Here is a 26978-nt window from a genome sequence, read left to right on the forward strand (position 1 = left end):
TAAATTATTGGAAAAAAAGGGGGGATCGGAAAGGGGGTGGGGATGGAGGAGAGAGTTCATGATCTAAAATTGTTGAACTCAATATTCAGTCTGGAAGGCTGTAAAGTGCCTAGTCAGAAGATGAGGTGCTGTTCCTCCAGTTTACGTTGAGCTTCACTGGAACAATGCAGCTATCTTATTTTAATCCCACTTTCCAGCACCTGGTCCGTAGTCTTGCAGGTTACAGTGCTTCAGATTTTTTTGAGGAGGTAACAGAGAGAGTAGACAACGGTAATGTGGTAAATGTAATTTATTTAGATTTCCTAAAGGCTTTCAATAAGGTGTCCCATAATAGGCTAATGAATAAGGTTAGAGAATATGGAGTTGGGCACAAGCAGCAGAATGGATTACTAGCTGACTTCAAGAGATAAAGCTGAGAGTGAGAGTAAGGTTAATTAGAGTGGCAGATGGTGGGAGGTGGTATTCCACACATAATTTAAATTAATGATTTGAACCTTGGAATTAAAAGCACAACTGCTATATTTGAGGATGATACCAATTTGCCGGGCGGAGGGGGGGAGGGGCAGCGAGTGGGGGTAGAGGTGGGGCTGGCGGTGGGGTATAGTCAATATTCAGGGGGACAGCAACAAATGGTAAGTGTGAGGTAGTACATTTTGGTAGGAAGAATAGGGAGGTCACTAATACTTGGAAGGTGCAAGTCTAGGTGGGATAGAGAAACAAAGGGATCTCGGAGTACAAGTACATCAGTCATGAAAAGTTGCATCACAGGCTAGCAAGGCCATAAAAAAGCTGACCAAGCATTTGGTTCTATTCCTAAACAGATAGAAATGAAAAGTAGGGAAGTTATGCTAAGCCTGTATCAAACCATGGTTAGATCACACAGAATCATTCAGTTCTGCTCACCATATTATTAAAAAGATATTGAGGCACTGGAGAGGGTACAGAGAAGATTTGTATGAATGATAGCAGAAATGCATGGGTACACATATCAGGAAAGGATTGACAGGCTGAGTCTCTCTTCTCTTGAAAAAAGGCTGAGAGGGGACCTAAATTATGAAAGGTTTTGATAGAGTAGATACAGAGAGAATGGACTCCAGACCCACAGCAACGTGGTTGACTCTTAACTGCCCTCCAAAATGGCTTAGTAAGCCATTCAGTTCAAGGGCAGTTATGGATGGGCAACAAATGCTGGCCTTACCGCGGATGTCCACATCCCATGAAAGAATAAAGTTGTTTTAAATCCCTCAATACAAAATTACTCAGGTATGATGAGATTTCCTCAGGTTCAACATTGACTGCAGTAAAATTGCAGCTAGACTAGTGAAATTTATAAATATTACCACATGGAAGCTTCATAAATATATATATAAAATATAACTTTTTTTAGGTAAAATATAACTGAAATATGTTTTGGACCATATAATGTTAACAAGGTTAACTTTTATATGGCATTAAAACTTAGTTAATATTTGGTATTGATGAGCATAGCTGAGCTCAGTTGTTCCTTGCCTGAGAGGAATATGAAGCTGGTATATAAAGCTGAGTCTGCAACCCTAAGCCCTGAATTTCACACTCCCCTGTTGGTGGGTGTTTAGGCTGGGGGGGAGGTGATGTGAAATTGAAGGAACGGGATTCCTTCTGTGTTCCCGCCCGCACCAACATTGCAGCGATTTTACGCTGGGGCGGGCAAGGTCTCCAATGGGATGCCTACCCATGCCCAAATTGAGACCCTTAAGGGCCGTTTCCTGCTCAGCCTCAATTTTTAAGCTGGTGGGAGGAATGACCCAGTGTGGGGGAAGCCCGAAAGAGAACGGGCTTAGATCTTGCACGGGAAAGTAGTGGGGTGGGTGGCGCCTCTATCAGAAGCCCCTTTCTGACTGCTGGCACCCCACCCCTTTAAGGCCCTGTGGCTGCTGGATCGTTCTCCACAACCCCCCCACCAGCCTTTCCCCTGACACTGCACCCCACCAGGCCTTCCCTACCCTTCCTGCCCTGGGATCCCTTAAACTTACCTTGTCCTCTGTACTCAGGCCTTAGGCTCAGGCTTCTTCCTGAAGTTCCCTTTCGGTCCACTGTTAACTCTTGTCACTGCAGGGGCTGGAGAGCAGCCGGACCAATCAGAGCCCGAGTGAGGTGCGGAAGTCCCGCCTGCAGCAACTTAACGCTCACTCAAGTATGAAATGGCTGCAGGGCGCTTTGGGTCGGAGGGGACTCTTCAGATGGCAGGAAGGGAAACCCCGCCATCTGAAAAATTCAGGCCCATGTTACTTTTCATTGGGCTGGTAGATTTCCAATGTTTGCCAGCAGTGTTTATATCATTAACATTCCATTTTAATATTAATTCACCTATATCTGAAAACATCAACTTGTAAAGGCAGTCATTTTTCTTTTTTGGTAATATAAATAAGAAATAACATAATTCTGACTTTGGCATGCAGGGCGTGAAATAGTTAGCATATAAGTATCATTATTAATGAAATTACAATTGCAGGAGTTCTCTGAGTTGCTTAAAAAGATTATGCGGCAATTCTTCAATCCTGTTTAAAGACAAGTCCCTGTAGAAACAGACAAAAAGGTCATATCAGTTTCAATAAGATATAACGAGACATGTCAGCAAGAAACCTAGAGCATTTATGGATAACTTAAGTCATGAATTCAGTCTGCTTTCCAGTGAACACAAGTGTAACTTTCACTTGTCATAAATCTAAGTGAGACTATTTTTATATCAATTTTCATCATCTTCCTTAGATAAGGCTCAAAACCAAGGGCTAAAAATTGGCTTGCCCAGTTTATGGGCATTGGGTGGGGATTTGCGACCTGCCCGTGCTGGTTCTGCTGGAGGTGGACAGCACATAGATTTGTTGCTGCCACCCCATTATCACAATCGTAGCATAGGGCTGAGTATCTGCTGTGCTGCTGGCTGCCTCTGCGTTCAGCAGGGGACCGAACAGCTGAGAGCACGTGGTGCAGCAGCTTTCTGTTCTTAAAGGCTGTATATCTCTCTTAAAAGGAAATTACAATGAATAATATTGCAATTCAAAACATGGAACATAGAATACCAGGGCAGAGAGAGGATACAGTACTGGAGGCATTAGTGGTGGAGGAGAGACATCATGCTCCTGTAGAGGCCTTCGTGAACCAACTCAGAAGGGAGTGGCGGTAGGAGGCCAGGGTGATCAATTCTCGGTTTCTGGCCTTGAGGACCTGGCAGCAGTGCTGAAAGGAGTCTAATGGCTTATGTGGATAGTCAAGGTCAGTGAATGCTTCTTCAGAAGACATCTCTTATCCACTACACCACCAACCTCTCTTGCTGCTCAAAGCCTCGTGCTCCTATCACTCACCCATCAGCACTCCCTGGCCCTAACAGCTCAATCATAACATCCAGATAATCTATTTCACCCTCACACAAATTCGATGCCTCCACAAACCTCCGGCAGTTTAGCAAGCACATCACTCAATCACAGCGCTAGGCAATCACTGACACTCTGCTCCTTCCCTTGCAAGACAAAGTGGTACACAATAGAAGGGAGCAGAACTGGCAGGGACACAATGCCTGCATCTCTGTATCCTATGGAAGAGATATTGCTCAGTATCATGGGCTTGGTTGTAATAGTTCATGGCATCCTGCATTGCTGAGGACATTGAGGATGATGGCATGTTCCTGCCTTAGCGCCTTTACAACTCCTAGCACACCCTCTTGAGATCTGGCATGATGAACAAGCTGCTGGTGGTGTGACCATGGATTTCGTGCTTCTGCCCTAACATCAACCTTCCTCTTCTGAAGTCCTGCTTTCAGACACCCAAGAATTCCTGCCTGCTTAGCCACAGCAGCCCAAGGAGAAAGCAAGTGTGCAACAACACAGCACCACTGAAGATGCCCCGCCATTTGATCTGACACTCGCACCTACAAACTCAGGTATTGACACTTCATGTACCTAAAAGGCTGCTATAAGTTTGGGATCATCAAATAGTGAGTCATCAAGTGCAAGTGGGCTGCAGCCACACCAGGGTTAAGGAATGATTTGCTTGCAAGCTTACTAAGGGACTCAGATGAGGATGCATTGGGGCAGCGTACAGCGGGGTGATGATGGACATGTACACATAGGTATTGAGTGCATTGGCCAACCTGTCAGACAGCCTGGTGTCACTGTTGAGGAGTATATTGGAATCTGGCTCTAAGGTGGCAGAAGGCACTGTGCAGAGCTTCCAAACTCCACAGCCTCTCCTCCATCTCCCTGTTGTGCTACAGATCCAGAGACACTGCAATTGTAGCCCTGTACCTTTTGCATTTTGTGTGGACAGGTCACCTATTCCTCTGCCCTCCCTGTGAGCTTGCAGCAACAATCCCAGCCAAGTCTAGGAACTAACCCGAACACCTCCATAAACATGTCATAGTCTGTTGAAGTTCTTCAAAATTATCCTACCTGCAAGTTGTGTGGCTGGCCTTTAAATAAAACTATAGGCCCATCTCGCAGCCTGACGCTTCTTCTTTGCAGAGTGACATGCGAATTCCTTCAATGGACATTCATGGTCCAAATTAAGAAGTCTGACATCACATGAGCCTATGTAGACTGTGTGATGCCAAGGTTGCATTACTTCATATTCTTTTGGTACACACAGGTGACGAGCACACGGGTGCCCTCCAAAAGAGGGTACTTATCTTATGTAGTGCTGCCTCAATGGTACTACAGAAACAAAATTCATGCTCCAAGAATTTTTCAAAATTCTCTTCTCTTTATTTATAAGTTTTTTTTCCCCTCTTCTGGTTTTCTCATACCCATTCCCAAGGGAAGAGGCAGAAGACCTGCTCAAGTGCTCCTGTACAATCCATTTTGCAACCATTATACCAGGGTCAGAATTATGATGTCGGTGTGCGGAGGGGCGTGTCCTGACGTCATTGCGCGTCATTTAGATCTTTCAATCGGCGGGTGCTGTCAAAGGCCTATTAAGGCCATTAGGGAAGTAGTTTAGATAATCAACAGCACTGCCTGTCCAACCTTAAGGTTGGTGGGCAGGCAAAGAGCCCAAGTGGCCTTCGCGTTTTTTAGGAAACCATGGGCGGGATGAGGTTTCCTGAAGGTTTTATTAAATAAATAAATAATTTTGCGCAATTCATAAACATGTCCCAGCTCTGTGCCTCAGGGAGATTTCTGCACTCTTTCGCGCGCATGTGCAAAAGAACACAGACCTCGACTATCCCTCCTCCACACCCCCGCCGCCTGCACAGGTAGCACTGAGCACTACCGGCCGTGCGTCAAGCTGGGCGGGCCTTAATTGGCCCACCCACGTTAAATGGTGGTGTGCAGCCAATCACGGGTGTCAATTGGCTCCGCGCCCGCCTATGCCCGCTCCAGACCGGCCTTCCTGACATGCAGAAAATTCTCCCCCAGATTTTTCAATCCATTCTTGAGCACAAGTGTTTTGCTTCTATGCAGCATCTCCCCATGATGTTGGGAACAAACTGTGGAGGAAGCTAAAAATATTGTACCACCAGTGACAATGTAGATAAATGTGACATTCCACTGTGCTATTTGTATCTTTTTTCACATATATGTTGCAGAACTTGACTTTAATGAACTTTTTCAATTAATGATAATGATGTAGTCCATCAATTGGGAACATAAATGTAATTTCATTTTTACATGGTCTACAATTTTTATGAATGGTAATTTTTAAAATTTAAATCTTTAGCTTGCCAGTGATCCTGAAGATTTCTAGGCTTCTGGGGTGAGTTTGGTTTTTTATCTCAAAAAGTCACACCATGATGCTAAAAGAAGCACTAACAAATACTATAGTAATTAATGCTAGAGTCAGGTGTCATGAGTCTTTTTTTGTAATAACCTTGGACTCTAAAAGTAAGCGTTTAAAATTCATTATCCGTTTCTGGAGACATTTTAGCTTGCTCTCTTTGCAATTTTCCCCCATTGTCTCAATCCTCTCCTATTTTTATTTAAACTTTGCTTGTTTATTTATAAGCAATATACTTTAAGGATAAATTTTAACATTGTGCCCCTGGCAGGGAAGTTAAATAAAAAGGTGAGATCTGCTGGAGGCATGGTTCTTGTTATATGATGTTGTATGTGCCTGCGTGCCATTGTAATGTAAAGATGCTCGGCAGAGTAAGACGTGAGACTGGAGAATAGCACCGCCCATGATGTATAGAGTTACATGGTAATTGACTGAGAGGAACAGTCTAGAGAGAACACTCTGGAGCCAGCCTGCATGGATGTATCATCACCATATATGATAGTAACCTGGGATCTGTAAATAGCTAAATGTTAACAATAAAAGGTTCATGTTCAAATACACAAATCTCAAGATCTCATCATTGAGGCACCACTGTGGACCACATTACAACATGGTTGGCAGTGGTCGGAGCTCCGAAAAGATACCACATCAGTGATGATCTGAAAGGTGGCGCATTTTAAACAATGAAACCCAAAACAGCGTCCCAAGGTATGAAACACTAAAAGCAGCTGAAGGTGAACTAGTGAAATGTGTGCCTAAGAAGAAAACATGAAGAAACAATTGTGGAAACTTCGCTACAGCCTTAGAAATTGAGGAATCCACCGAGTGAGGTGCAAGGCCCCTGAGTAATGCAGAGTAAAAATGACATAAAAACCTGGTTGGATCACAGAGACACGTGAGCAAAAATACAAAAATTGCAAGATCCCGAGTGATGCAGAGTTAAGGAGTCTGACCACGAGACGGTAAGCAAAAATTATGAGAAAGGAGCTGTACTCACATTATAGAATAGGTGGCCATTCCAGGGCTTGGCAGATTGCAGCAGTGGTGGCCAAGCTGCACTGAAGTTCAAAACAAAAGAAGCTAAGTAAAAATCAGCTGGCAGAGTCAAAAGTTTAAGAAGCAAAAAAAAAAAGAAAGGTGCCTGAAAGAAAAAATGAAGGGCAGGCAGTGCAGAGGAGAAAAGTGCTGTTGCTTTAAGTTAAAAAAATAAGGGCCCAAATCGGACTATGAGCCCACCAAAACTCCAAAGAAGAGGGCCTGCAGAATAAAAGGGAGAGAATCGCAGGGAAAAGCAATACACTTACCTTGAAAGTTTAGAAGTTCAAAAACAAAAGCAGCCATGATCGCCAGAGAGCCTGCTAAAACCTGAAAAAGCATGGGAAATTAACAGCACAGAAAGCTGACAGTTGCAGACAGCCCATGTAAAAAAAGGGTTACTGCACTCAGTCTAATAGCAGTAATGACATTTAAAACAGTAACTACAAAAGAAAAAACAAAGCCATGGGCAGCAAATTAGAAGGGCCAGAAGCATTTTCGCTATGGAAAGGGTTAAACTAGAGCGGGAGTCTTGTAGAAGACAATTTTTTAGCATACTGGAGAAGTACAAGATTAAATAAGGAATCAGAAGGAGTACAAGTTGATAAGTTCTTATTCGGCTTTGGTTTATTTGCTGGTGAAGTACTCCACAGCCAAAGTACAGATCAATACTCAACAACATTTGGTGAGATACTAAAAGACTTTGACAGATATTGTAAACTCCAAGTTGTGGAGAGTGCAGACCCTAGAAGAAGGTCTAGCACACTCCCAATAAAGCACTGAGGGCAACAAGAGACCCCAGAGAATGGGCAACTACCAATAAAGCACTGAGGGCAATAAGAGGCCTCAGAGACAGAGCAACAAAAGACCTCAGAGCGAGGGCAACAAATGATCCCAAAGAGGGAGCCTAAAAACCCCAGATTGAGGGAGCCAGGTAGAAGTGCAGATGGGCCGATGGCTATGAATGAAGGAAAGCTATCTGAGGTAACTCAAAAGAAGTAGAATCTGCAAAAAGTAAATAAAGTTGTTCTACAGGAAAATGTTTGTATCAGAGCTGAACTGGAAGGTTTGAAGCACAAGATTCAAGATTTAAAAACCTTTGAAAATGCAAAATAGACTGGAGTCTTCAATGAACCAAGCTGTTTGAGATCAGAACAAACAAATTTCAGAGACCACACAACGGTACCAGGAGGAGATAATGACCCTTAATTCCACAGTTGGCAAATCAAAGCGGGAGTTAAAAAAACCCAACCAGATGTACAGCCAAGCAAAACAGCAGGCAAGAATGGCACGTAAAGAAGCTACAACCCTGAAAGGCTTTTTGAAGAATCAATCTGTCACCATGGAAAAACATGAGCTAAAAAGGATGTTGAATATTACTTCAGAAAAAGCTGAATTGGAACTACCAGTAGCAACGAAACAATGCATTGAAGCCCAGAGTGAGTTGGCAAGAGGTCAACAAGAAAATAAACAATTGAAAGAACAACTGATGGTCCTTCGTGATCAAATGCACAAGGGATGTGTAACCATTCAGCAGCATGCAGAAAGAAATACTGTCTTAAACCACAGGATGGATGTACAGCAGAAGATTTTGCTGGCAGCAAGATAAAGGTTTGCAAATTATTAAGTAAAGCAATACTGTTTTTCAAATAGTTATTCTAGCTATGAATATAAGATGCCTGGGAGTGACAGGTAGATATGTTTCTCCAGCAGCCAATAAAAAAATTAAGAAAAATATAAAGGTCATAAAATATTTAAGAAAAAAATCAACACACCATGTAGGGCTTAAAGCAATAACCCTGTCCCATTATCTGGCAACTGAGCTACCCAGACTGTGTAGAAACTCCCTGCGTTGTCCCAAACTGTTCACTAATCAGACTATATATGGGCCGGATTTTATGCCTCTGCAAGGCTTGTATTCAGCCCAGAGGGGGAGGAGGGTGGCACGTCAAATAGGGCGGGTACCCAGCCTACCACCTTCCAGCCTAAACCCAAGCTCACCCCCACAACACGGTAGGTGGGTGTGCACCGAAATCGGAAGCCTGCCTGCCATATTTAAATAAACATTTAGGGGTCAATTGAGCTTGTTAACAATAAGTGAGGAGTGGAAATCCCATTCTCCAATAATTTTGCCCACCCATGGCATGTTTTGGTGCCGGGGCAGGCTGGTGTACAGCAAATCAGCTTTTCGCTGACTACATCCAGGGGAGCAAGCCGTCTACCTCTCTCCCCCCCTCCATCGCACTGCCTCCTTCCCCCGGTAATATGCTGCCCCATGTTTATCTGCAAGGACATTCAGAGCTCTGTGATCCTTGCGAGAGCATTTAGAGATCTCAGCTCCTGCTTGCTGTTTGCATGTGGAACCGTTCCTGGCACTTTTTCAGTCGGCAGCAGGAGTTACAGAGAAGCGTAAATGCTTCTCTTGCCCCCATGAAGAAAACTGGGCCACTGCCATCCTGGGTTCTCTCCTTTTCCATGGGGCAGAATTTTCAGGTCGGGGTGCGGGAGTGGGCCCGGCATGCTGACGTGTAAAATGACGTGATGACATCAGGCCTGCATCCCGATGTCACTGCGAGCATTGCGATGTTTCCGTAGGTGGGAGTGCTATGAGTTCTGAGGTGCGCCTGCCATTCATTCTCGGGCCAGTTAAGGCCCCTGAGGCAGGAATTGAGAAATTTTCAATGCATCACACAGGCACAATGGGCAGGCAGGTAGGTCACATTTTTAAAAACCTCATCCATGGGCGGGATAAGAGGGGTGATGAGAGGTGATAAGAGGCTCACTAATGCGAGTTGTTAGAACTTTAGTTTTTGACTTACTGCTACTTGCTTGTGTGAACAGGACAACTTCAATTCTCTTCAGAGCAGCTTTGACAGAAGGAACAGGCTTCAGTTCAGGACTCCGGAGGAATCATAACACTTGGGGCCTTGCAGGTATCAGACAGCCTTCCCTTATCTTGGGAATGGGGATTGTGCTCTCTGCTGGAGGCATCTCCTCTGAGGAGGAAGAGAGGACCAGAAAAGGGTGAAGGCCAAGAGTCTATATTGTGCCTCCAGGGGACCGACCTGTGGGAGGACAGGCATAGGGCCAACAGGAGGTCCAAGGCAGAAAGTGCCGCAGAAGACGCCACTATCTTGCTGCCAGGGTTTACATGTGGTGAAGCAGCTACCTCAATACTGACCTCCATCTGTCAGTTGATCAGCCCTGAGATCAGCTCCAACTGTGTGGGTGGACACCCCATGCCAGTGGCGCTGAAGGTAACCATTGCCCTTAACTTCTATGCCTCTGGCTCTTTCCAGGGGTCAGTAGGTGATCTTTGTGGAGTGTCCCAGTCAGCTGTCCACAGTTGTGTCAAGCTGGTGACAGATGCTCTGTTCAGGTGTGCATTGACTTTCATTCACTACCGCTGGGACGAGGCCAGCCAGGCAGAGCAAGCCAGAGGCTTTGTAGCAATTGCTGGGTTCCCCCACGTCCAGGGTGCAATAGACTGCATACATGTGGCCATCAAGGCACCAGCGGGTGAGCCAGGAGCCTTCATCAACAGGAAGGGATTCCACTCCATGAATGTGCAGATAGTGTGTGACCACAGGATGCAGATTCTGCAAGTCTGTGCAAGATACCCAGGCAGCTCCCATGTCGCATACATCCTGAGACACTCCCAGGTCCCGAGGCTCTTCAGTGTTCCAGCCCGGCTGGATGAATGGCTGCTGGGTGACAAGGGCTATCCCCTTAAAAGATGGCTTATGACGCCTCTCTGCCATCCAAGAACAGAGGCCGAGGAGTGGTACAATAGGAGCCACGCCTCCACAAGGGCCGTGGTAGAGAGAACCATTGGTCTTCTCAAAATGTGCTTCTGATGCCTGGACCGTTCAGGGGGCGCACTCCAGTACCTCCCAGATCGTGTGTCACTGATAGTAGTTGCATACTGGAAAGGGCGAAGGTAGTGGAGGAAGATGATGTAGACACGAAGAGTCCAGCAGTGAGTCCGAGGATGAGCACGGTCAGGAGAATGCTGAGAGTTTAGATGCCGATCCAGGCATACTCCAGGGAGGCAGGGACACCTGGGAGGCTTTGATCCAATGATCCTTCAGCTAGCCTAACAAAGATGAACCACCAACACATCCCAGGGCTGCAGGCTCCATATGCAATACCTGACAGCAATATTTGTCTGGTCAGAAACATTAACTATGTGCCTTGTCAGTAAAGCTCAATAACAAACAAGTCACTCATAACATCATGGGTTCCCCTTCACCAGCAGAACTAATGAAGCACCCAGAGGCTTGTTGAGAACTAAAACATTTAATGAATGCCAACTTGCATAGAGAAATCAAAGTCCATTAAAAGGTGCTGAACAGCACACCAACTTAAAAACAACTTAAACGGGGGGCAAAAGAAAACCACTAGTGATAAGCCCGTGTTGTGCCTAAGGTGATTTATGCTTACGCTTGTGGGTGCTACGTCTAGGTGCTGTCCCCTCGCTGGTACTGGCATTGGAGACAGCCTGCTCACTGTGCTGTCTTGTTGGCCTTGATGACCTTGGCGGGCGTCCTCTAGCCTGTGGAGTCTGTGCTGGCCCCAACTGGGAAGGAATGGCCAGTGGCACGGCTGGCATCTCCCCAGTCACCGCAGCCTCATCAGATGCTACGGTCACTGGCAGAGGGGTGGAGGAGTTGCTGCCATCATCTGGAGCACCCTGAGAGGAGACTGCAGAGACAACAGGCAGCTTGTGCACCAACGTGAGGTTGCTTTGGACCTCCCTGCTCACCATTGGTGGATAGGCACCCAGCTGGGATACCGGGTGCCCAATCCACCTCCCCCACTGACACTGATCAACTGAGGTCAATGCCGATGTGAGGGCTTGCAGGTCCGAGCGCATCCCCAGGAAACCATGATTGTTCTCCTGGAGGAGCCTCTCCATGAGAGTCGCTTCCCTCTCCTTGGAGACGGTATTGCGCTCGACTATGAGGGTCATTGCATTGCTCATGCTCCACATTGAGTCCTCCAAGACGGAGAGCATGGCATGCATTCCCTCATGCATCTCCGCCAGATCCTCCCGCACACCCTGCTGAACTTCCATCATCTTTTGCCTCAGGGACGACTCCATCAGCCACCGACTGAGTGTGTTCCTGGTCCCCAGCAGTCCTCCGACTGCTGGTGCCCTGGGCACCCTCCGTCTCCGCCTACACCTCAAGTGAATGTGAAGTGCCCTCAGCGCTGTGCACCGAGATACTAGCTGACGATCTTATCCCCACTGAGGTGCTGGTGTCTGGCTGAGAGGGTGTGACGCTGGTGCCTTTATATCTTCTGGGCCCTCAGGGGTCAGCGGCAGTCCCTCTGCCTCCTCAGTCTGGACATGCTCTGGTGAGGTTGAAAGGAGGAACAAGGACATTTGATAAATTGAAGTCGTTACACTGTTAATGCGCATGCCTGGCACCTGGATCAGGATGCGCTCCTCCTTCCATTATCAAAGGGGATTCCATGTTGGAGGCTGTAATCAATATACAGTCAACAATGGAATGTTTGCACTGACAGACATTGTAACCTCAGTGCACGGCATTCTTACCTCCCAGTGATACCCCAACCTCACTGCGGCCGGTTGACCTAGATGCATGGCACCCCTCCAGCTCCAGTGCCTCCTGCTCGTATCTGGTCACGATGAGAAGGTGGGGTTGCCCTCCACCAGTTCACAGCCGCTCTGCATTATTGTGTGCTATCTTCTCCTGAAAGGAGAGAGGAGCATTGATTAGTCCATCCTGTACCTGCATTGCCATAAGACCATAAGGCATAGGAGCAGAAATTATGCCATTCGGCCCATTGAGTCTGCTCCACCATTCAAATATGGCTGATAAGTTTCTCAATCCCATTCTCACGCCTTCTCCCCATAACCTTTGATCCCCTTATCAATCAAGAACCTATCTATCTCGGTCTTAAATACACTCAATGACCTGGCCTCCACAGCCTTCTGTGGCAATGAATTCCATAGATTCACCACTTTCTGGCTAAAGAAGTTTGCCATTGCAGCCTTGCCACCCCCACCTGAGGAAAACCTTGCAGGGCTCATCCGATTCGTGACCCTAGAGGCGCCATACATTTATTCCAAGCAGCCAGGGCTGACCCCCTTGCCCAGATGCTGCCTCCATCACATTTGCCACTCACACTCTAAGACCTTCCAAACCCACGAGCACTATCACCCAGAAGGACAAGGGCAGCAGATAGATGGTTACACCACCACCTGGAAGTTCTCCTCCAAGTCACTCAGCATCCTGACTTTGAAATGTTTCGGCGCTACACCTCTGTCGCTAGGTCAAAATCCTGGAACTCGCCCCCAAAGAGCACCGTGGGTATTCCTGCACCACATGCAGTAGATACAGAAGGCAGCTCAGCACCACTCTCTCAGGGCCAACTAGAGATGGGCAATAAATGTTGGCCCACCCAGCAAAGGCCACATTCCATCAATGAACGAATACAAAACCAAAATTCTGAGTTGTGGGGTGGGGCAGGGGGAGCTTAACTGCTGTGCTAAGTGATCCATGCCAACACGGTACTCACCCTTCCCGATCGCAAGAGGTCATTAAACCACTTGCAGCACTGAACCCAGGTGCGTCTCACCACATCGTGGGAGCTGACATGTACTACCACCTCTTCCTAGGCATGTTTTGTTATGAGGGGGTTCTCCTCCTCCTGTCCCTTGGCACCAGTATCTTGCAGCATGCCGCCACCTCCTCGAAGTGGACAGCAAAGCATTCATCCGGGAACCTCAGGGCCTACTGCCTGACTGACCTGCCCTCTCGCCTGGCCTACTCTCCAAGCATCCTATCCGACATCCTCCTGTCCGACATCAGTGGCAGCCTTAGCTCGGCTGCCTGTGCTGCTTTCGAATAGGCGATTGGACCCAGCAGTCATTGGCCTCCCACTATCGCCCACCCCTTCCCGCTGATCTCGGGAGCTGCGACTTACGCTGGCTGGGCTTTAATTGGCCCACCTGTGTAAAATGGCAGTGTGGAGCCGATTGCTCCCGCCCGTCATAGGTAAAATCCTGGCCATGTATACAAAATCCTGTCACACCACCTTCCTCCGTCTGAATTCCAACTGGATAGCCGAAAGGCCTCTCAATATCAGCTGACCAGAATCTGGACAGCTGTCTCGAGATTCCCGTTTTAAGCAGGCAGCTTGTCATTTCTATGTTACTGAGACTTGGCTGTTAAAATGGACCATGGCACCTGTACCATCTCCTGGAGAGCAGGCATGTGCTTTCCACTGCCTGAAATTATAATGTCTCCTTTAATATTTCATGTGGCACAATATTACATGCTCAGTAATAGTTCCTCACCTCTTTTACAACTGCTTACAGGATTGCTTTCCCTTATGCAGATAACTGGGACTGGATGAAAATGCAGTTAATACAATAGACATTCTCAAGAACACTTTAAAAACTCTGGAGAAATGTTTGAAAGTAAGACAGACGGTTTTCCCTTGTCCTTAAAATAGACTGCCTTGTTGTCACAAGACATTAAAGTTATGGTTTTAACTGAGAACTGGCAAAAACATGTTCAAGTCTTGCCATGGGGTTTAGATTTTCAGACAGTCAAGCCATTGCTCCTGTTTTATTAAATTTTATAAATTTAATACATATTCCCTTTCAGTCCCAGAAAAACTTACAGTTCTCCTAGCCTTTGTAATGGCGTAAAAGCACTTTCATGTATAGAGCTGATTTTATTCCTGCGGAGTACCCTGAAAAGAATGCAAGTGTTAGACTGGTGAATGTATTGATTTGTTTCTAATTTACTGCATCTGTTACCTGGCTAAATTCTTTCATATTGTAATTTTTCTAGTGAATCCACAATTACCAAAATGCAAAAACAGAAAATGGTAGAAATGCCAGTCAATCAGCAACTAAAAAATTAAAAATGATTAATGTTTGGGCCAGCCCTCCCAGTTCTGATGAAGACCATATCCATAGGGTAATCTGTCTTTTCATGTACATTTCCAGCATCCTCTATTTTTATTTTTGGTTTTCACATTTTTTCATATTTTATATTTGAACATTTTGCTAATATTAAAAAATCCATCAATGACAACAATCAATTCAGATCTTTGATGAAAGTGAATAAAATGGAAATTGCACAAGGTGGGCTTAGAGCTGGAGGTAGAAATGTATAATTCTCAATTTGTTTCCAGAAAAATCACAGTACTGTACTGCTATGTACTGTGACAAGATGGATTAGAACTCAGAAGGAAATTAAATTCCAATAAAGAGATTCAGCAATAAGATATTGATTAAAATATACTAAAACATATTGTAGATTTCTTTTTTAAGTAAGAATACTGCATAAAGATAAAAAAATGGGCGGTGGAAGCAATGCAAGAGATTAATATTTTTGTAATATGTCTTTAAGGGATATCAGCATGAAATCACTAGTAGGAAAACGTGTCATGTGATTCAGTTTTAGTTTATTTTGCTTTGAGAGCTCTGACACCTCTAAGCTTTAGACCTATGTAAAACTGTTCCATGTGCCTAGTCTTAATAAATGAATCCACAATGTGTTTACCCAATCCCTTATGCATGATTGGTGCCTTCAGCCTTTTACAGTAAATAAGCCCAAGGTATTATGTCTTTAAAATAACACAGCCTTTGTCAGAGTATGACCATCATTTTATAGAGGAATCAAGAAATGCAGAGGAAGATACCAAAGCCTGGTTTTACTCCCCAGAACTCAGCCCGTTCTACTGGGAATAACATATATACTGGGACAAAGAACAGCTGATGAAGAACTGATAGCTCTACCAGAAAAATGGAAGTTTAAAAGTTTGCTTGTTTGTTTTGGAGGGTTCTTGGAAATTAACAGTTTACTATCTTCCAATGATCTTAATATTAAAGAACTAAATTCAGAAACTGAAGCTAACCTCAAAAAGGTGAAAGTTCAGTGAAGAACCATGAAACAATCTCATGAGCTATGTGGGAAGCTGTTTGACTAAAGGTGGTAGATTTCTATGATCTTTTTACTTACAGTACAGTTAATTGTGTGCAAAATGTAAAAGTGCCATTCTTCACAGATTCAATTTGATTGCCTTCAAAATCCCTAGAAAAGAGATTATGCAATATTTATTACAAATTAACCATGTTTAGAAAGTTTTATTACACAATCCTTAAGCATGCCTCATATTTTCTCCAAAGTATTGAGAAGTAAATTTAAAGAATCAAAAATAGCAATGGTTTGCAACATAATTTGTGGTTTAGTCAAGGGTTTATAAACCAATTTGCCCGAGAATTGAATGTGTGAACACATCAAACCAAAAGCCTAGAGAAAGTTGTGACATTCAAATGAATCAAAGCTCCTAAAATTTTAGAAACCTAAATGGAAAATGGAAAGCTGAAATCAATAGCAGTAGTGACATTTTGACCTAGTAATTAATTAAATATACACAAAGCAATGGTTCTAATTAGCCAACGATAGTTAGCAGTTGACAATAATTGTTCTATTCCAGAAAGCCAACTATTGAAGGATAAAACTGGAGCTAACCTTTACACACTTGTACATTTATTTACAGAGTTACACTTTAGAAGCAAATACCTTTTAATTCAACAACCACAGTTTTATTCTGTATCTATTTATAGGAGTTCCAAGTGAATATCCAGTTAATGCCCACCACTTGCCTATAATTGAAACTTGCCTATAATTGAACACAATTAATGTACAATTAACAGATTCCCTTCTCTCTAAAAAAACATTGAGATAATGTGTACACCAAAGGCAGAATTTTTTGGATGTGGGGTTTCCTGCCCTGCCACCCGAACAGGGAATGCATCCATGCCGATAACGGCTGCCCTGCACCATTAAACGCTGGAGACATTAAATGGCTCCTCACTAGACTTTCACCTTATTGAATATAGCCGCACACAGGGGTAAGTACCACCTCATAAAGCTGCTGGCCAATCTGACTGGCCGCCAGCTCAGTAGTCCCAACAGTGCCAGTAACGAAATGGCCAGGACTGGGACTGCAAGCAGTCCCCAGATTCGAAGTCCTGGAGTCCAGGACAAGGTAAGTGCAGGTGATCTCATGGTGGGGAGGTGAGGCCCAAGAGGGGTGGAGAGAGGAGGATGGGGGTCTTGATGGAGACACTGGGGGAAGGGAGCAAAAAGAAGGCAGACTTTGCGGGGAGGCTGCACCTGATGTAGGAAAGAAGGCAGTCGGACAAGCATGCTGACATCAGTGCGCAGGCGTCTGATATTTCGGTTGGTGGGCATGTGCCAGAGTCAGCGGGATGAGGTTCCCAAAAGCAAATAAAAATAAAATATAAGTTTTACAATTGAATTAATAACATGTCCCTGCTCATGTGACAGAGTCAATGCGCAGTTGTGTGACAGTTTGGTTGGTGCAATCGCCCCGGAGTCAGCAGCCTGTCCGCTGACAATGACAAATCATGTTAAGGCCATTAAATAATCAATTAATCTAAAGTTAATTTTCAATTAACCTAAGTTTTTCGCTGCCCAACTGCCTAACAGTTGGTGGCCAGATGAAAAGGCCAAGCGGTCTTTGCAATGTGACAGAGTCACATGAGGGGACATGTTTTATTACATTTTTATTTTCTTTATTTTTTTTAACCGCACTTCATCTCCCTGAGGCAGCTCTGTGCCTCAGGGAGATTATGAAGTGCTCACTTGCGCGCATCTGTGATGCTCACACTCGGCCCGCACCCACTCCTCCCCCCCTTAATTGGTCCGCCAGCATGAAGTTGTGATCTGGTGCTGATCACGGGCGGTGGTCAGCTTCCTGGCTGCCCTGCCGAGCCCGCATGCCAAGGGCAAAATTCTGCCCCAGGGGTTTGTCAGTCTTTAGTCCTAATAATTTCCTCAGTACCCTTTCTCTGGTGATTGTGGTCAGGAAAGTGAGATCTCATGGGGTACAGGGGAAGGTGGCAGGTTGGATCCAAAATTGGCTCAGTGACAGGAAACAAAGGCTAATGTGGTCAATGAATGTTTTTGCGAATGGAAATTTGTTTCCAGTGGTGTTCCACAGGGTTCAGTGTTGGGCCCCTTGCTGTTTGTTGTATATATTAATAATTTAGACTTATATGTGGGAGGTATGATTGGGAAATTGCAGATGACACAAAAATTTGCCATGTAGTTTATAGTGAAGAGGAAAGCTGTCGATTCTAGAATAATATCAGTGGTTTGGTTGAGTGGGTAGAAAAGTGGCAAATGGAATTCAATCTGGAAAAGTATGAGGTAATGCATTTGGGGAGGGCAAACAAAGCAAGGGAATACTCAATAAGCGGGAAATTATTGAGAGGGGTTGAGGAAGTGAGAGACCTTGAAGTGCATGTCCACAGGTCCTTGAAGATGGCAGGACAGGTGGACAAGGTGGACAAAAGCATATGGAATGCTTTGCATTATTGGGCGAAGTATGAATATAAAACCAGGGATGTAATGATGGAACTATATAAAACTCTGGTTAGGCCAAAGCTGGAACTTTGTGTACAGTTCTGGTCACCACATTACAGGAAGGACATAATTGCTCCAGAGAGAGTACAGAGGAGATTTACAAGAATGTTGCCAAGGCTGGGAAATTGCACCTGTGTGGATAGATTGTATAGGCTAGGGTTGTTTTCCTCAGAACAGTGAAGGCTAAGGGGTGACCTAATTGAGGTGTACAAAATTATGAGGGGCCTAGATAGGGTAGACAGGAAAGACTTGTTCCCCTAGCTGAGGGGTCAATTACCAGGGCATAGATTTAAAGTGATTGGTAGAAGGATTGGAGGGGACATGAGGAAAAATGTTTTCACCCAGAGGGTGATGGGAGTCTGGAATTCACTGCCTAATTTGGTGGTTGAGGCTGAAACACTCAACTCATTTAAAAGTTACCTGGATCTGCATCTGCATCTGAAGTTCTGTAACCTGCAAGGCTATGGACCAGGTGCTGGAAAGTGGGATTAAAATGAGTGGCTAGTTTCTTTTTTCTCTTTTTGGCTGGTGCAGACATGATGGGCTGAGCTTTCTGCACCATAACCTTTCTATGCTACTATGGTTGTATGTGACTGTTTTTAATTCCTCCTTCCCTTTCACCACCTGAATCTCAATTATTTCTGGGATGTTACTTGTATCCTCTACTATGAAGTCAGATACAAAATATCTGTTCAATTCATCCTCCATTTACCTATTTTCCTTTAGTAATTCCCCAGACTCACTCTCCAGTAGACAAACACTCAATTTGCTTACCCCTTTCCTTTTGAAATACCTGTAGAAACTTTTATTATCTGTTTTTATATTTCTAGCTAGCTTCCTCTCATACTCTAATTTCTCTCACCTTAGTTTTTTAGGCATTCTTTGTTGTTGTTTATATTCAGTCGAAGCATCTGACCTGCCACTCACGTTTGCGGAATTATACACTTTTTCTTTCAATTTGATGCTATCTTTAACTTCCTTAGCCACGGAAGGTGCCCTTAAAGTCTTTATTTCTCTCTGGAATGTATCTTTTCTGAGTATTCTGAAATATCTCCATAAATGTCTGCCACTGCATTTCTACTGACCTATCCCTTAACCTAATTTCCCAGTTCACTTTAGCCAGCTCTGCTTCATGCCTTCATAATTACCCTTATTTAAGTTTAGAACACTAGTCTTAGATCCACTCTTCTCTTCCTCAAACTGAATATGAAATTGAATCATATTATAATCACTGCTACCTAGGAGTGCCTTCACTATAAGGTCATTAATTAATCCTGTCTCATTGCCAGATCTAGTATATCCTGCTTTCTGGTTGGCTCTAGAATGTGCTGTTCTAAGAAACTGTCTGAAAACACTCTATGAACTCATCAGCCAGGCCACCTTTGCCGATCTGATTCATCCAACTTATCTGTAGATGAAAATTGCCCATGATTATGTTTGGGTGATGTGGCCGCCATGTTTAATAGCTGGTACGTACAAGCTGTGAGATGTGGGTGTGTGACCTCCAGTAGTATTCAGTGTGTGAGGGTGAGGTGAAGCTGTGCCTGTTAGATTTGAGTCATGAATGGTTCTGTCATACATCAATCTTCCAGTTGCTTAGTTGCTTCTGCTATGCTGTTATCAGCTCACATTTGCAGCAGCTTACAGGGCAAAAACGTTTTGAGCTGAAGGGTGCAGGAAAATTTCTGACTAACTCAGTATACCATGAGATGCCCTGTTCCAGAAAATTCTGGTACATTATGTCAAGTATCATCGGTGTCCTAATTCTTCACTCTGAAAGTTTTTGTCAACTGGACAAAATGGAGGAAGAAGTGGGCCAGAATCTTGTTAAGTGTCCTGATGTCGGGGCTGGAAGTGCACTCATGGGAGTGATGGCTGGCCACGTGGAATCACACAGCAGCCAGCCAATTAAATATTTATGGACAAGGTGCCCAGCCAATTATGCAGCAAGGGTGGGCAGGAAGTTGATGACCCCGCCATTACCTCAGGGGCTTGAGGGTCCAGGTGCCATTGTCATGAAAATAATATATTTTCATTATATTATTGTGATTTATTGTAAAGTTTATAGGCGTGAGTATGGATTATTCTGTGTGTGTGTGATTTAATTGAACTGGAGTTAGCCAGACTGCAAGCTTGAAGTTATCAAAAGGAGTTAGGTGTAGAAGGGAGTACTTGAAATGCTAATGAATAAACATGGATGAGGTGTGAAGAACATTTGCATTTTTAGATAAGTGAAAGAGTTGTTTGGATTTCAAGGGAATGGTAAGATGTTTACAGCTGGTAAGACAAGCAAGGCCAGACAGTGTATTTATTTTTCCCAGAAGGAAAGACGTCATATTGGCAACATGAAAGATTTTTATATTATGGGAAAAGTAAACTTGCAAAGACATATGGAACAATGGAACTTACAGATTAAAGAGGTGAGAAACATATATAAAGGGGAATGAAAATCAATGTTGGAGGGGCCATGCAAGATCTAACAGGAGTGTGTAAAACAGCCTTGCGGAACCCTCCAGCCATGTTTGAAAAAGTCTGCTGTGTCCAGCAACTAAAAGTTGGAATTCCACTGTCGAGTGGGTGCTGTGGTAACTTGCTGGCTTGCTTTTTAAATTTAAAATCTATTTTGGACTATTGCCTTAAAGGGGGTGTGTAGTTGGGAATTAGGTTAATTAAGGCAAGGATTTTCTATGTGTTGAGCTGGCTCAGCGGGAGCAGGCAGTTGCAGAGCTGACCACTGCCCATAATTGGCTCGGCTCCAGGATTTCATGTGGGCGAGCCAATTAAGGCCCACCCAATGTGGATCATGAGCGGTAGCGTTGAGGACTACCTGTGTACGGAGCTGCTTCAGGGAGATTGAAGCGATTTTTAAAGACATTATTATGTGTCACATGAGATGAGGCATGTTTTTATTTTCAAAACAAAGTTTTTATATAATCAGTATTAGCTTTAGGAAACCTCATTCCGCTCGTGGACGAGGTTTCCTAAAAAACATAAAGGCCGCTTGGCCTTTTAGCCTGCGTAAATTTGGAGTTAATTAGTACACTAATGGCCTTAATAGGCCTTTCAATTATCGCAGGTGTGCAGCCGACTCTGATGCACGCCTGCTGAATGAAATATTGTGAGATAGCGGGATGATGTGGGGACGCATGACCGATGTCATTGCGCATCATTTTATGCTCTGGCATGTCGGGCCCGCCCTGCACGCTGAATGGAAAATTCTGCCCTAAGAATTTGAGGACTTGTTATAATATTAAGTAATTATAATCTTATGTTTCTACTTGAAATCTTTTATTTTGTTAATAAATATTTTAATTTAATTTTTAAAATCTCTAAAGGTCTTGGTGGACTCATTACTTCAGAATTCAACACACATATCTTGTAATAAATACAAATTGCAAAATTGTTGTGATAGTGTGGCCAAGTTTCCCTTGTGGATTTGGTCCACCTGACACATCACCTGCCAAACCATAACACCATGTTTACAGGGCACCCAGACAGACATTCATTCTCCACAATCCAGCAGCATCAGCCTGGCTGTGTGAGTGCACACCTTGAGACTGCAACTGCTGATAGAACCTTATGATCTTTTGTCCTGCAGCCCCAACCTTAACTGCTGTTGCCATTTGTTCATCTTCACCTTACTGCCCTGAATAACTATAACAGCTGCGACAACCTGCTACGCTGGAGTAATGCCTCAGAGCAGACAATTAGTGACCCCATGGTTTTTCCAGTGATGGCATCAGGAGGCCCTACCGCCTAACCTGGGAACTTTTGACAATGGGAAGTCCTATTCTTGGCATTGGCCACACCATGGTCTCCAACTACCCCACTGTGGACATCTCTAACCTGTACTCTGCAGTCCTCTTTGTGCTGTTGCAGCTATGTGCCTGGACACTCCCACATTGACACTAAAGCTTGAAACCATCATCCTGCACATTCCCACAGTCACCCTTGATCTTCCCTCCATCAGCCTTGATCCTCACTGCCCTCTGTTGCTCTCGACTCCCAGAATCTCACGGTTGACCTTCCCTCTATAACCCTGGAATCTCCCCACAACCATACTTCACCTGCCATCTGTAGATATTGACCTTCCCTGTGTAGTCCAGCTTCCTCCCTCTGTCTCCCACGTGTCCTCAAGTCCCGTCCACCATGGCCCACCCTCCCTCCCTCAGTGGGCGATGCCCTGATACCCCTTCCATCACCTAGACTCAGTACCTCAATGTCTCCTCTCCCCTAGTCCAACAGAGCTCCCCATGAAAGAAAAGTAGCTCCTACTCAGTCCAAATCCACCAGGAAGACTACCTTGCTGGCTGCATGCCACCTTTAACCAGTCATGAATCTGATGGTACATTGTCTCATTTGCTGCAGCGTTTATTGCAAAGGGACCATTTAATCTGGTGAAATGGTGTTTTGATGAGCAAGCATGACATGCTAATACTAATGCATTAAAAATAATTCCCGTCTCTTACCATCAGGAAGCTCAATCGCCTTCAACCGCCACAACTTTAATTCCCTACCTTTATCCTGCCATTGGGAAGCTGCCATTTCGCCTCCTACACAAATATGTTCGCCCTCCCACCTTGTTTCCCGCTATCAAGATTCTGGCCAAAATGTTACTACAAGAGTGGTTTATAATGTTGGTATAAAGAATATATGTTCATGATTTTCTGACCAAGCCTGAGGTGAGGAGTATCAAATGAGACATCAGTAACTTTTTCTGTGGTTTGCACACTATTTTTGATTCTTTCCAGCTTCTTTTAACTGATAGCTAAACACAGGGCAGAATTTTCCCATTGGTGTGCGGGGGTGGGCCCTGCATGCATGCACGTAAGATGACGCGGAGTGACGTCGGGCAAGTGTCCCTACTCCAGCGTATGCTATCGCGATATTTCGTTTGGTGGGCACGCAATGCTCACTAATTAACGGGCCACTTAAGGCCCTTGTGGTGCCAATCGATCATGAATTTTCGGCACCCGTGCAAGCTTCGGATCAGCGCACGGGTGCAACGGGCAGGACACATTTGTATTAACCTCATTCATGGGTAGGATAAGAGGGCTCAGTGGGATTGCAAGTGTGCTCTGTCAAATATTGATGTTTCAAAGTTACTGATACTTGCCTGTGTGATTTGCAATATTTCCAAATGCATACCAGCTGCTTGGTCTGGACTCTCAACCTTCAGGTCAGTTCTCTGCAGTGAGGGATCTTTTTTGGGCCTGCATGTTTCAGGAAACCTTCCCTTAGCCTGGGAATGAGAGCTGAACTCTCCACTGGAGGCACCTCTTCTGAGGAGGAAGGGAGGGCTAGAAGGGGGAGGAGTCCAGGTGTGCACATTCAGCCTCCAGGGAGCCACTTTTGGGAGGTCAGGCGCATGCACATGGGGTGCAGGGCCAAGAGGTATTCCAAGGTGGAAGGGGCTGCAGAAGTCACCATTATCCTGTTGCCAGGGTATACAGGTGGTGAAGCAGCTACCTCAATATGTCTGAGATGCAGTGCCGAAGGAGGCTCCATCTCTCCAGGGAGACAATCAACTATACCTGTCAGATGATTGGGCCTGAGATCTCCGCAAACTATGTGGGCAGACACCTCATGCCGGTGGCTCTAAAGGTCACAGCTGCCTTCAACTTCTATGCCTCTGGTTCCATCTAGGGCTCGGTGGGTGATCTTTGCGGTGTCTCCCAATTGGCTGTCCACACTTGTGTCAAGCAGGTTACATACACTCTGTTTAGGCGTGCATTGACCTTCATCCACTACCACTGGGACGAGGCCAGCCAGACACAGCGAGCCAGAGGCTTCATGGCTATTGTTGGCTTCCCCCGTGTCCAAGGTGCAATAGACTGCATACATGTGGCCATCAAGGTGCCACCAGGTGAGCCCGGTGCCTTCATCAACAGGAAGGGCTTCCACTCCATGTATGTGCAGATAGTGTGTGATCACCGGATACAGATTCTGTAAGTCTGCGCAAAGTTCCCAGGCAGCTCCCATGACACTTACATCCTGAGACACTCCCAGGTGCCTGGGCTCTTCAGTGCTCCAGCCCGGCTGGATGGGTGGCTGCTAGGTGACAAGGGCTATCCCCTCAGAAGGTGGCTCATGACATTTCTCTGCCATCCAAGAACAGAAGCTGAGCAGCGGTACAATAGGAGCCACGCCTCCACAAGGGCTGTGGTGGAGAGAGCCATTGGTCTTCTCAAGATGCGCTTCCGATGCTGGACCGCTCAGAGGGCGCACTCCAGTACCCCCCAGATCGTAGGTCGCTGATAGTGGTTGCATACTGCGCTCTCTACAATCTTGCACTGGAAAGGGGGGGATGCTGTGGACGATTAAGATGTAGACGCAGTGGCTGCGGCTGCACTCGATGAGTCCGAGGATGAGCATGCACAGGGAAATGCTGAGGGGGTAGACGCTGACCCGGGCATACTCCAGGGCGGCAGGGACACCTGGGAGGCTTTAATCCAACGAAGCTTCAGCTAACACACCACATTTGGACCTCCAAGCCAAGCCTGGGCTGTATGCTCCATATTTGAAACCTAAGTGCAAAATCTGCCTGGTTAGGAACATTAACTAAGATCCTTGTTAATAAAGCTGAATGTCCCACAAAACACTCATTACATTATTGAAAACCTTCCACCTGCAAAACAAAAGAGGCAACTTCAGCCATGGTGACATGTCTAAATTTAATATTGCAACCAAAGAAACTTAATGAAAGAAAATGAAAAAGGTGTTAAAAATCACACCAACTCATAAAGACCTCATTGTGGGCCAACACAAAAGCACCAGTGATAAACCCGTTGTGTGCCTAAGGTGCCTTATGATTATGTTTTCAGGTTCTATGTCTTGGTGCTGACTGCTGACCCCTCGCTGGGAGTGGCATCTGAGATGGCCTTCTGACTCTGCTGTCCTCAATGACCTTGGTGGTTGTTCTCTGGCACGTGGAGCCTGTGCTGGCCCCGCCTGGGAGGGAGCTACCAGTTTCACAGCTGGCATCTCCCCAGTCATCGCAGCCTCACCGGATGCTACGGTCACTGGCAGAGGGGCAGAGGAGCTGCCGCCCTCATCTGGAGTGCCCTGACATGTGTCTGCAGAGACAACTGGCAACTGTTGCGCCGATGTGAGGTTGCTTTGGACCTCCCTGCTCAGCGTGGATGGATGGGCACCGAGCTGGGAAACTTGGTGTCCAGACCATCTCCCACACTGGCACTGACCGGCTGAGGTCAATGCCGATGTGAGGACTTGCAGGTCTGAGCGCATCCCCAGGAAGCCCTGATGGGTCTCCTGGAGGAGCCTCTCCACGAGAGTCGCCACTCTCTCCATGGAGGATGCATGGTGCTCGGACATGAGGCTCATTGCTTCAGCGATATTCTGCATAGACCTCTCCACCACGGACACTAAGCCAAGCATTGCCTCATGTACCTTCCCCAGATGTTCCCACACACCCGGCTTGCATTTCCTGCGTTTACTGTGTTGCGGACGACTCCAGAGGTACATTATCAGGAACCGACTGAGCATGTGTCTGGTCCTCTGCAATCCTCCGACTGCTGGCCCCATGGGTACTCTCTATCTTTGCCAGCTCCTCCAGTGACTGTGAAGTGCCCTCACCGCTGTGTCCCGGGACACTAGCTGATGTTCTAATTCCCACCAAGGTGCTAGTATCTGTGCTGGTGCCTGCCTGGCAGAGATGCTGTGACGCTGGTGAGACTTCAGGGTCCTCAGGTGTGAGAGGGGGCATGTGCTTTTCCTCCTCCCGGCCCTGCTCCACTGATGCTGAAAGGAAGAACAAAGACATTGGATCAGTTAACATGGAGACAATGTCAATGTGCATCTCTGTCCCCAGGATCATTATGCGCTCATCCTTCCATAAGTATTGGTCAAGCCACGTTCCAAACTTCAATCACTGAACATTCAGCACTGCCATGGCTGCTGGAAGAACAATAGTGCCCTCACAGTTGGGCAAACATACCTGCCCATGGAACCTCAGTCTCACCGACACCGATGGACCTGGGCGCATGGCACCTCTCCAAATCTATGGCCTCCAGCTTGAAGCAGCTGAGAATCGCTAACTGTGCCGGGCCGCTGCCAGTCCTCACCCGCTCGGCTGCATTATGTGCATTTTTCTCCTGAAAAGGAGAGAAGAGCATTGATTGGTGCTCATTGTACCTGAACTCTCTTTGCGGACTTCCCACCCCAACCAGAGTGGGGCATTGCAGGGCTCCAGTGTCTTCTCACCCCGCTGCTACCGAACACTCACACAAAGAGTGACAATCACGTTAGGCACCACACGGTCTAATCTTCCATAGTAAGGAGGCGCAAGCACGTGGAGCACAGAGGACAGCAGGTTGATCAGTGCCATGCCACCTTGAAACTCCCCTCCCAGCATGTCATCACTCTGATTTTGACATGTCTTGGGGTTCCAGCACTGATCCTGGGTGCAGCTCCTCCAGGTTGCCCTCTAAACAGTAATGTGGGTCACAGTGTGCCACATGCTGCAGGGGCAGAAACCAACTCTTCACCACCCTCTCAGGGCTGGGCAATATCTGCTGGCCCACCCAGCGAAGGACACATGCAGTCAAAGATTCAATGCAGTCACTATGCTCAGACTTGAGCGGGGGGGAGGGGGGGCACCAGGTGGGAAAGCCTACCTGCTGGGTTAAGTGACCAATACCAACATGGTTCTCACCCTTACTGAGCGCAACAGGTCATTGAATTGCTTGCAACACTGGATCCAGGTGCGTCGCACCACGTCACAGGAGCTCA

The 26978-nt window shown here is 45.9% G+C and overlaps 1 protein-coding gene across 1 annotated transcript in view; it reads right to left on the minus strand.

Annotated features, from left to right (window-relative positions):
- Positions 1 to 26978, minus strand: part of rxfp1 (relaxin family peptide receptor 1) — a 162562-nt gene that overhangs the window by 61617 nt on the left and 73967 nt on the right. Inside the window, exons 10-12 of the mRNA XM_041177153.1 lie at positions 15792 to 15863; positions 14443 to 14514; positions 2484 to 2555 (exon numbers count right to left, since the gene is read on the minus strand). Coding sequence (XP_041033087.1) covers positions 2484 to 2555; positions 14443 to 14514; positions 15792 to 15863 — 216 coding nt within the window. The remainder of the gene's footprint in view (positions 1 to 2483; positions 2556 to 14442; positions 14515 to 15791; positions 15864 to 26978) is intronic.

This window comes from Carcharodon carcharias, chromosome 1 (genome assembly GCF_017639515.1).
Source record: "Carcharodon carcharias isolate sCarCar2 chromosome 1, sCarCar2.pri, whole genome shotgun sequence".
In the NCBI taxonomy this organism is placed as follows: domain Eukaryota; kingdom Metazoa; phylum Chordata; class Chondrichthyes; order Lamniformes; family Lamnidae; genus Carcharodon; species Carcharodon carcharias.